Source organism: Syzygium oleosum, unplaced genomic scaffold (assembly GCF_021117445.2).
Source record: "Syzygium oleosum isolate NSW1041296 unplaced genomic scaffold, Sole_v2.1 Sole_v2.08, whole genome shotgun sequence".
Classification (NCBI taxonomy): domain Eukaryota; kingdom Viridiplantae; phylum Streptophyta; class Magnoliopsida; order Myrtales; family Myrtaceae; genus Syzygium; species Syzygium oleosum.
The window spans coordinates 837916-850081 of NW_026607492.1; the positions used below are offsets into that span (position 1 = coordinate 837916).

Sequence of the window (12166 nt, forward strand, 5' to 3'; positions counted from 1 at the left end):
CTGTCTCTCTCTCTCTCTCTCGCGGGCATTTCGTCGAGCACCTCCCTCCCCGCCTCGCCGCCGGCAGCCCCGCCGCCGCCGCCGCCGCCGCCGCCGCACCCGATGGACGTCCGCCGTCGACCCGCCAGGCACCTCGATGGCCCCGTCAGCCCCGGGGCCAAGCAGCACCGGGGCGTCGTCGTCGTCGGCGGCGACGACGCGTCGTCCCTCAAGGCGTCGGACGCGCTGCCGCTCCCCCTCTACCTCACCAATGCCGTCTTCTTCACCCTCTTCTTCTCCGTCGTGTACTACCTCCTGTCGCGGTGGAGGGAGAAGATCCGCACGTCGACGCCGCTCCACCTGGTGACCCCCGCCGAGATGGCCGCCATCGTCGCCTTCGTCGCCTCCTTCATCTACCTCGTCGGGTTCTTCGGCGTCGACTTCGTCCAGTCCCTCATCCTCCGTCCCGCCGGCGACGTGTGGACCGCGGACGAGGAGGAGGAGGACGAGGTCGTGGGCGCCGGGGCCGATCACGAGAAGATCCTCCTCAGGGAGGATTCCCGCAGTTCGCCCTGCGGCCAGGCTCTCGACTGCGCGCCGGTCGTGCAGAAACCAAAGCTTGTCGATCCGGTCGTGCAGGACGCCCCGAAGGAGAAGGTGATCGAGGCAGTGCCCAGCGCTTTGCCCGAAGAGGATGAGGAGATTATCAAATCGGTTGTCGAGGGAAAGATGCCGTCGTACTCGCTCGAGTCGAAGCTTGGGGACTGCAAGAGAGCGGCTGCGATCCGGCGCGAGGCGTTGCAGAGGATGACGGGGAAGTCCCTCTCGGGATTGCCCTTGGAGGGGTTCGACTACGACTCGATACTGGGGCAGTGTTGCGAGATGCCGGTTGGATATGTGCAGATACCGGTGGGGATTGCAGGGCCACTGTTGCTCGACGGGAGGGAGTACTCGGTCCCGATGGCGACCACCGAGGGGTGTTTGATAGCGAGCACCAACAGGGGCTGCAAGGCCATTTTCGTGTCCGGTGGTGCAACCAGCGTCTTGTTGAGGGATGGGATGACGAGGGCTCCTATCGTCAGGTTCGCCACGGCGAAGAGGGCGGCTGACCTCAAGTTCTTCCTGGAGAATCCCGCGAATTTCGACAGCTTGTCCGTCGTTTTCAACAGGTCGGTTTGGTTCTTCTGTTTAGATGGTCTTTTTGTGGGTGCATATTACTCGTTGGTTCTACAATTACTTGTAGTAAAATCAGTGTACAGTGTGTTGAAAAGGTGCCGAGTTTGGTGGTCTTCGGTTCAAGATTAGAAATTGCGAGCTCAAGACTGGTGGGGTCATAATTTTTTGACAATTGGTGCATGTGTAGTTCTACTGATTTTGCATGATGATTGCTTGATGTAGTTACTCTTCTGCTTTTCTCCCATTTTGGCGTTTATCAGTTTGAGTTTGGTCCGAGCATTCATTAACGATGTTTCTTTCCATTGCGTCTGAGCAGGTCCAGTAGATTTGCGAGGCTCCAAAACATCAAGTGTGCGATTGCTGGAAAGAATCTGTTCATGAGATTCTCCTGCAGCACGGGAGATGCGATGGGCATGAACATGGTCTCGAAAGGAGTCCAGAACGTTCTCGACTTCCTCCAGAACGACTTCCCCGACATGGACGTCCTCGGGATCTCCGGGAACTACTGCTCCGACAAGAAGCCGGCGGCGGTGAACTGGATCGAGGGGCGAGGGAAATCCGTGGTCTGCGAGGCCACCATCAAGGGCGATGTGGTGAGGAAGGTGCTGAAGACCAGCGTCGAGGCCTTGGTCGAGCTCAACATGCTCAAGAACCTCACTGGCTCCGCCATGGCCGGGGCTCTCGGAGGCTTCAACGCCCATGCAAGCAACATCGTGGCAGCCGTCTATATTGCCACGGGTCAAGATCCCGCCCAGAACGTGGAGAGTTCTCACTGCATAACCATGATGGAGGCCATTAACGATGGAAAGGACCTTCATGTTTCTGTCACCATGCCTTCTATTGAGGTACAAGATCCAGTCCGTTTAGTTAGTTATTTCGGTTGCTTATTCTTTAGGAATATTTCTACCAAATGAACAGAGACTGTTAGAAAAGAGAAGTTCTAATAGGGTGAGTTAACATAGTTCAGAAAAGGGCGTGCCCTTTTACCGAATATAAAAACGGGATGCGAACCTTGCAATGGTTCGCTTATGATTTCGCCGAATTGCGAGGCGATCTCGACTCGGGAATCGATTGTGTTCTATCTGCATTTGATAGAATCTAATGGACGTTCTCCACGACTATCTATTGAGTCTGAAACTAACAGTGTGATTCCTTTCTTTTTTCCCATCAGGTGGGTACCGTTGGAGGTGGGACTCAGCTCGCTTCCCAGTCAGCATGTCTGAACCTGCTCGGCGTGAAAGGCGCCAACAAGGAATTGGCGGGAGCTAACTCCAGGCTCCTGGCCACCATCGTGGCCGGCTCTGTCCTTGCCGGTGAGCTCTCTCTCATGTCCGCCCTCGCGGCGGGGCAGCTCGTGAATAGCCACATGAAGTACAACCGATCCAGCAAAGATGTTGCCAAGGTTACCGCTTAATCTAACGCGAGAAAACACAAAAGACATCCGAAAGAAGAAAGGGCGTCGGAAGAGGCCTCGATTGTGTTTGTATAAGGCATCCCAAGAATAGTGGGGTATATAAAACAGCTCTTTAGATCCAGGGTCGGAGGAAAACAAAAGGAAAGCTTGCGGAGAAGAAACTGGGACTCAAAAGAGTCAAGTTTGTGATACTGTGTTACTTTCTTTATCTTTCTTTCTTTCTTTCTTCTCATATTTGTTCTGTTTTCTTTCCTGAATTAAGAGGCAATGTAAGATTGTCCTGCAAATATTGTAAATCGTCGATAAAGTTCAATAGCAATTTCCTTCCTCTCCAAAGCTAAGCTTCGGCAATCGCGGCTGCTTACGGCGGCGACGTACGCCTCGATTCACCCTTAAGCATCCTACTGACGTGACCGGACAAAACCGATCACAATACATAGAATTTCCCATGAAAATCAAGTAGATTGGCTCTCGGCACAGATCTGTTCATCCGTTCACCATGCATGCCGGCATCCAATTAAGTCATTATCCAACAGCAATCTCAGAAAGAACACCGGTGTTCAACATGATTTCTGAGCCCCTTCTGTCTTTGATCAGTCATTTGTCCTTGTCAAGTGCATGTGAAGTGGGTCATTTGAACGTTACATCATCTCGTGCAAATCGACTCAATTTTGCGCTCGCCTTGTGGAACTCTTTTGCGGTGCGGACAAATGTCGCGCGAGTTCTGCACGACACAAAATATCTAGTTCGATACGCTTGTCCAATCACATCCTCGTGGATCGTCGCATCATCGATTGCCATTGCAGGATCGAGATTGAAGGACCCAGTGTCGAATTTGATAGATTCAGATGACTACATCGATCGATCAAGGGACAAAAACAAACGCGATGAGAAAAATTTAGACAAAGGGGTAACTGATTGGTAGACTGATTCCCTGTGTCTCCTCCCTCCTTTATCCTCCACAGTCCATTCCATGCATGGACAGACACGTTTTTGAGGTGGAACATGGTCGCCGGCCCTATGTCTAGGGAAATTTAAAAAAAAAAAATAGAGAAAAAAATTATATACAATTTGAAAAAAATATTAAAAAAATATTTTAAAAAAGGCCATGCCAGCGTCGGCAAATGTCACGTGGGACGGCTGGCCGCTGGCGTCCACATCAGCTATTTCCGGCCAAAATTGGCCGGATGGACTGAATTAACAACGTAAGAAGGTTGATGACTCGATTGACATAATTAAAAGGTTTAAGATTAAATTGGCACAAATGCTTTAGATGTCGTGCGATACTTTTAATTTCAATTAAGCCTCTTTGGCCAAAAAGGGAAAAAGTAGGCATCTCCCGATTAGTATATATATAGTGGGATTCAGATAAATAATTCACTATGTGTTTTGAATTTTCGTAGGAAAAAAAAAACATACTTGATGGGATTATCTAATTTCGTCAAAGATAGAGCCGTGGGTTTTCGTGAAATTAAAATTGTATTCGGGTTCGATGTGGAATGTATCGGTCACTCAAAGAACGAAAATGAATGTTTTATGTGACAAATTGATCACACGGACATTTCGTGAAAAACGAGCATCGCTTAAAGAAATAGATATGGAGATTTATACGAGTTGGTAACTGATGAATGTTTCTAAGTGACAAACTGATTGCCCTACATTCCGTGAAAAACGAGCGTACCTCGATTTGGATTTTTTTAAAGTCCGCGAAATGGACCTCAATAGGTGATGAATTGAAAGCACTTCAGCTCATAATGGTAATTAGGTAAGAAAAGACTTTTTCACTAATGGTTGTGAATTTATTATAAATTTTGGCTTCCGAAGAAGATATTTAAATGGGTTAATACCACGAAAAATTTTAAATCAGTACATTTATGATAATTTTATCTATAATTAATTTTTTGACCACAAAAATAACCCATTTAAACTAGTACACCTATGATAAATTTGCCCCGAGTTATTTTTTTGACCACCAAAAACCCCACACTGGTACACTTGTGACAATTTTACCCATAATTAATTTTTGACAACCGAAATCCCAAATTGATACACCTATGACAAATTTGTCCCGAACTAATTTTTTGACCACAAAAAATCCCAAATTGATATACTCGTGACAAATTTATCCATCGTTAGATTGGATTAATACCGCGAAAAATCATAAACTGGTAAACATGTAACAGACGGAGTGGTAAAACCCCAAACCGGTACACACGTCAACTACCGTGTCATCTAACTCAGCAATTTGATGGTAAATTTCAAAGGAAATTAATGAAGAGTAAATTTGTGACAGGTATAAATATATCAATTTGGGATTTTTCGTATTATCAATTGTTTTTATTATTATTGACCTATTAAAATTAAATATTTTAGGTAGTCGTATTTGGTAGCTGCACCAGCCTCGACTCAGTCAAAGATACCGTGCTAATAATTAATTAAAATATATTAATTTTATTTTGGGAAAATAAAAAAGGATACTGCGAGACTGCATGACACAACTGCCGTTGACTCATTGACTTCGTGCATTCTCCGTCGATTTTTATTGCTTATACTTTTTTTTCTTCTCTTTTTTCCAATATTCCCATCCTTTTTTTTTTGGTCGAATATTCCCATCTTGACTTCGCAGCTAATATGCTCTTGCACGATGAAAATTACATTGGAATGGACAGCTATGAAAATGTTGCACATGAACAGCATCATTAACATGTGTTACATGCACATGAAGAGGAGTCAATGTCGAACCCCACGACATCTGATAGCAATTATGAGCCAAGAATTATTGCTGTCGATTATATGACGTCTGGCGCTCAGTGCAATTTTCAGCGAAATGCATGTCGTGACTTATGAAATTTCGTAAAAGTCGATATTTCTTGCCCTCCTCGAGTTATGGTATTGCGATTTATTCCAGATCCCGTTTGGTAATTAATTTAATTTTTATGCATATTTCTTGAATTGAGTTGTTGGGTTTGTTCATGTGAAGAAAGAGACGATGAAGATGGCGTGGCCTTGATGAAATGGAGACATCATATGGTCCAAGTCAAAGTGGTCCAGGTCAAGGTGGTCGAGCTCACTCACTCTAGCATTCACACTCAAGAGCACCAGCTTAGCAAAATAATAATAATAATAATAATAATAAATTAATTAATTATAAAAATTAAGAACACTAGCAAAAGTTAGATCAGTTCTGGGCTTAGCCCACATCTGATTCAAATGTTTCACGATCATTTTGGGCTTCAAAGCTCTGGCTCTTCGTTCATGGTCCAGAAGTTTTGTATTTAGGATAGGAATAATAATACAAATGGTCCATAAACTTTATTTCAATGTGCAATATGATTCTTAAACTTTTCATTTGTTCAATATGGTCTTTGGACTTTTGATACATGTTTAACTTAACTGAACATTTTCATGTAGTTCAGGGACTAAATTGAAAATGCACCAAAAGTTCAGAAATCAAATTGAAAGTTCAGGGACCACATTATGCATTTGGCTACATTTCAGGGACTACATTGCACATTGGATCAAAGTTCGGGGACTATTTGTGTCATTTTCACTTTAGGATATGTCATACTTTGTTGACACGTTATCATCACTTAGGTCACTAATCATGATCACTCGGCATAAATATATGCTAAATAGCGTAAAGATGATGTATTAAGCGTCGTGATTGAGTTTCATCGAACGTTGAGTACAATCCACTCGTTTAAAATTTTGTTTTTTTTATCTGCTCTGTCGCTTTAGTATATCGATCTAGCATACCCGACATTACTCTTGAAATTATTTCATTATAGTATAAGAATCTTATCCGAGACATCTTCCTTAAAATGAAAAAAAGGGCCCACAAGATTGCTGATTTCATGGCACAGTTCAATGATCATACGAGATATTTTTAATTTAGTACACATCAAAAAGTGGAGAAGTGTTCATGTGCAAGTGCAACTTGCTTATGTTTTTTCTTTTTCTTAATTTGATTGGGGAGCCAACTAGAGGAGCTTTGTCATGATGATGAACCTTTTGAGTTTATTTTAACAACATTATTGTCAAGTGGGTACTTGGCATGAAATAATGATGAGAGTCTAATCAAAGCCTTTTCTTCTTTATTTTATATTTTTGCAATAATTTTTTTTTATCTTATGTGAATTTTATAAAGGAGAAGGCATTTTGGCTAACCTAGGATCTCCACAAAAACCCTGACATGACAATATTCCATTATCATTTCACCCCCACCAAGTAAATTATTAAAACATGAACATTTAAAATCTAACATTTTTGTATTGGGCCTTTTTTCTTGGCATTATTAATTTTGGAGAAACCATACTCCTCTAGTAATTAATTTCCAAAAGTTGTAACCCCCCACTAGTGATTATGGTAGGCTAGCACTCCATTTCTGCACACACATATAAAAGAAGCCAAGTGCATCACGAAGTCGAGATTATTTAGTTTTTCTTCTCTTCAAGTTACATTTCTCCATAATTTATTGTATCGTGAAGAAAAAATAAATAATCTCGAATTCATGGTGCACTTCGCTTATTTGAGAAAATCCCATTTAAATGTCATGATCTTTGTTTAAATATGGAGTTTCAGCGGATCTTTAAAATATTTTATCTCCCCCTCCACCTAAATCAAGTGCTTTGGTTGAGTTTTCTAATATGCTCGAGATTGTCAGCACTCGATGACATTGAAGATTATCGAACCAATCTCATGGGCTAAAAAACCGCACACACAAACTAACGCAAAGACAAAATACTGTCATGGAATATATTATCCAGTGTATTTCTTTTACGCTGTTTCCTTTTCTCTCTGTATTTTTTCTTAATAATCTAGGAGGATTATCATAATTAATAGGTTTTTTTTTGGAGAAAAACTAGCACGATAACCCACTGTCAAGGTCCCCCCACTTAAATGTGAGTTTCCCAAGACATGAAACGAACCCGCGGCTATCGATTCCGGAAACGAAAGCACGAGAACGACATCGGGTCAATTCCGTATAGGGTCTCTCTCTATATTCGAAATCACGTTATAGAGGTTAGTTCCTGGAACAATTCTCCATAATTTATTGTATCATGAAGAAAAACTAAATAATTTCGAATTCATCATGCACTTTGCTTATTTGAGAAAATTCAAGAAAATGACCTATTCTTTGTTTAAATACGGAATTTCAATGGATTTTAAATATATTTTTATCTCCCCTCCACCTAAATCAAGTATTTTTGTTTAGTTTTCTAATGTACTCTGAGATTGTTAGGACTTGCTGACATAGAAAATCGAACCAATCTCACGTGCTGAAAAATCACGCACGCAAATCGAAATAAAGACAAACACTGATATGTAGAGACGAACGGTTACAGGTTTCGTATAGGTTTCACGTGAAATTTGGAACCTACCCGTTAAAACAGGTTCTTTATTTTCTGGAACCTAGAATCTACCATGCATACCCCGATACCTCAAACCTACCATATCACAGGTTCTAGGGTCCGTTCTTGGGTTTACCCAGGTTTTACTTGTATTATTAATTGAACAATTATATTGAATCATCATCTTTAATGACCATCACTTGCTGCCACAATCCACTGACCACAACTTATATCTAGACACACGAAAAAGTCTCAATTATAAAATGGAAGCTCAAATTAATGGTTTTATATTATACATTCATTATTGAACGCCATGGAATACCACATGATCACTCGAAGACATAGACAAAGAAAAATACAAAACTTGTTCCGGGTTCCACCTACCTAAATACTGGAACCTATCTATCGAAACAAGTTCCTTAATTTTTGGAACTTGAAACCTACCTTGTATATCTTAGAATCTGGAACCGAACAGATTCCCACTAATATGATTCTCCGGTTCTGGATTTAACCCTGGAATCATACTCACCCTGACTGTCACGAGAAATTATCCTATGTATTGTTTTACACAATTTCCTTTTCTCTTAGTATTTTTTTTAATAATCTAGGGTTATGCCGCACAGATTATTTGGAGGAAAACTAACACGATAATCCACTGTCACGACGCCCCCATTTAAATATGAGTTTTGCAAGACAGGAGCGAACCCACGGCCATTGGTTCTTGAATTGAAAGCATGAGAATGACATCGGGTCAATCCCATATCAGATCTCTCTCGGTATTTCTTCATGGCATTTAGAGCCATGTTAATATAGGTCAGTTCCTAGAACTGGTTTTGGAAGCATACCCTCCCTCTTAGGCTCCATTTATTTTGAGAAAAATCAATATATTTAAAAAAATATTTTTGAAAAAACAATTGCTTGTATCATTTACAATAATTAGTCAATGAAAAATATTTTATTTATCAACAACAATTTATAAATTAACATTTTCATAGATGATAAAAATATTTTCAATTAATTTATTTTTACAAACGAAACAATTCATCGTTTTTAGGAAAATACTTTCAAAATTATTCATTTTTCGCGAAACGGACGGAACCTTAATCTCATTTACAAATCAAGACTAATGTTGAGACAAAGGGTAAATTAATTAAATGGGTCTCTTTCTTCTCCTTCTTCTTTTAATGTAAAGTATTCAAGCCATGCTAGGCTTTTTTGGTGGCTCAAGACAAAAGTGGTTCTATATAATAATCGATCATTATTCTCTCCGAGGTGGCACAGTTCAATCGAGTTGCACAGCATGTTACTATTCCATCTTTTACTAAGAGAACATAGTTATATATATGTGCACTGTTAAGTTATGATAAATTAAACACATGGGCGGTGCTGGAAGATTGAAAAAGGACTGAAACCCCAATGATGGGCATATTGGTGATGAGAGCTAGCTAGCTAGCTAGGCTCACTCTTCTCTGAGGTCTATATGCATGCAACCGTATCACTGACTTTAAGATTAATCGCTCTAAGTATAGTGATTAAAGAATTGCTGGGTAAATTAACGGTGGCAATCATAGCTAATATTGAATAAGGTAGGTTTGCTACGCTTGGCATGAAAGAGATGAGATCATTCGTGAAGCTACAGGTGCTGCAACTCTAGTGCCCGGTGCAAAAAGATCATGGTACTTGTCCTCAGTTTTTATTTATATTCTTTTGGCGTCAAGTGGACCTGACTTAAGTTTAAGATCATGAAATCAATTTATAAAATAAAACAAGCAATGTTTACGCAGTAAAATAGATGGATGTAACGCACATCAAGTTGAACATATACCTAGGAACGATAGGGTTTTCACACATTGTGAAAAGGATGTGTCGAAAGGGGGGATTATTTTATGTATCTATTACATGACTAACGTGATATAACCCACATTGCTCATGTGATGGTTTATATTATAATCCATTTTTTTGTTTGAATTTTGGAAATTTTCATTTTCGCTTGGTACTTGTCATTCAGTTTTTATTTATATTCTTCTGGTGTCAAGTGGACACCACTGAAGTTTAAGATCATGAAATCAATTAGTAAAATAAAACAAGTAATGGCTACGCAGTAAAATGGATGGATGTAATGCACATCAAGTTGAACATACAGGAAACGATAGATTTTTCACATATTGTGGAAAGGGCATGTCCAGAGGGGGAATTATTTTATGCATCTATTACACAACTGGCGTGGTATAGCCCACATTGCTCGTGTGATGATGCATATCCGAATCCATCTTTGTTTGAATCTTGAAAATTTTCATTTCCGTTTGAATTGCGTCTCTAGGTATCACTGTAATGTGGGATAACCATTGTATGAAATATCTTTTCGTATTAGGGAATGAAGGTGAAAGTAGCGTGTGTTGACTAACATGATGAGTTGGCATAACAACCTAATCGGTGGATATTGAATCTCGACACTCGTGACTCGATAACTCACCTTAGGGAGACATTTTGAGAGAAAGCCCTAGTCCAATCCATTAATATATATTCGATTGAAGTCATTTTCATTCAAAAGTTTAATCTAATTAGTGGTCATCTAATTAGATATCTTAACTACCCAACGTCACATAAATCTAATGGTATGGTGCTTTGCCCAACATCCCTAAAACATATATTTCAACAATCTCCTCTTCTTGTGTGTCTCTCTTGGGTGCTAATCGGGCATGCTCCCATTTAATCCAACCATCTTCTACACCTTCGATATATCTCAACTGAATATCCGCGGGCATTGTGACAACTGTCCATTGCTACCTCGGGATTGTCTTGTTACACCATAATGCTCGCCTTCATCCATTGTCTTCCTCTCGCCACACTAGGTCGGAAATTATCAAGAGATTAGAGCTCAAGATCGAGTCCCTCTTTACGAAACATCCATGAACCAAAGACTTCGATACATAGCAAAAGTTTGCTACCTTCTCCCGATGCTTATTGCCATAAAAGAGTTTAAAAGAGTTAAAATTGTCAAAACTCATTAATATATATCTAGCTGGACACCACCACCCAACTAAAAAAGTCTAACCCAATGATTACAAGCAAAGCATATATAGTAGCTGCACCATGTATACTATACCGATTTTGTCACGTGGGACTTCGCCCGACACTTTACATATTTCGTCAAACATTATTGTACATAAGATTCCTATTAACCAGTGTCGCAATGTAAGAATTTTTTAGTAAAGTAATATTCGATTTTCGTAGTATTAGATTTGTTCACGACATAAGTTTATGTACATATCAAATTTACGACATCCTCATATACTGAATGTGCACAATGCCAAATAGGGTGAGGAGTGTGGGGATGCATGAATGAAAGAGGACCCAAGAAACGAGAGAGGATAAGAGAGGGAATGGTCAAGTTCCGATGTCCCGACATGCCTCACGTGCCTGACACGCCAATGCGTCTCGTCCATGCTGCTTTGACTTCTTGCTTGGCATCTTCTCCAAGATACATGCACATTGCACATTGCATCCACATTACATTTCATATGCACATTTCCCTCCTTCCCCCCCAGTTTACCATGCGTATATAGTGATATGAATGTTTCGTTCTTAAATCTTTCCTTCGGAATGCGATCTTAATTTTCGAGATCTCGACGTAAAGATGCTCCCCTTCACAATTCTCAGAAATGCAGAGAGTGAGATTTTAGTTTGGTTTTTAGAGGCTCAGCTGTGAGTTTTCCATGTCTTTTTTGGCACGCCGAATCCGACCCGGTGAATTTTTCTTGCTCCTCCTCTGCCGGTGGATGTGGGCCGGCCGGTGGCGGAGCTAACATAAATTAATCGCGTATCATTTTCTTGCTTTCTCGATTTTATTTTCTGCTTGTTGGGTCGCAAACAAGGTCCTCCCCTAAAAGTGGAAGTGTGAAAACCCTAAGAGTATAGTTATTGATGACACTCTGAAATTAAATAATACACACAAAGAATACAATAACAAACTAGCTAGGAGATAGCTCACAAGAATCGCAGTGCTACTAAGGCTTTGTTCGTTTCGTGGAAAAAGAATGACTTGGGAAAATATTTTTTTAACAATGATCGTTTGAAATAATCAGTCAATAAAAAATATCTTCGTTGCTGATAACTATTCATGTCTAAATATTTTTTAGAACAATAAAAATATTTTATGTTCATTCATTTTTGTAAGTAATCCGTGCGATCCTTTTCAAATAAATAATTTTCAAATCGTCTATTCTCAGCGAATCAAACTCACCAT

At 40.5% G+C, this 12166-nt stretch overlaps 1 protein-coding gene across 1 annotated transcript; it reads left to right on the forward strand.

Moving 5' to 3' along the window:
* Positions 1-55: 55 nt before the first annotated feature.
* On the forward strand, positions 56-2905 carry LOC115672768 (3-hydroxy-3-methylglutaryl-coenzyme A reductase 1-like). The gene is made up of 3 exons (XM_030594704.2): positions 56-1148; positions 1472-2000; positions 2327-2905. Exons 1-3 carry the CDS (start codon positions 103-105, stop codon positions 2567-2569), a joined length of 1818 nt encoding a protein of 605 aa, XP_030450564.1. The 5' UTR covers positions 56-102; the 3' UTR covers positions 2570-2905.
* The last annotated feature ends 9261 nt before the right edge of the window (positions 2906-12166 follow it).

Coding starts and splice junctions, on each gene's coding strand:
- LOC115672768 (XM_030594704.2), top strand. CDS start 103: ATGGACGTCCGCCGTCGACCCGCCAGGCACCTCGATGGCCCCGTCAGC. Junction 1,149..1,471: donor TTGTCCGTCGTTTTCAACAG/GTCGGTTTGGTT, acceptor GCGTCTGAGCAG/GTCCAGTAGATTTGCGAGGC. Junction 2,001..2,326: donor TCACCATGCCTTCTATTGAG/GTACAAGATCCA, acceptor TTTTCCCATCAG/GTGGGTACCGTTGGAGGTGG.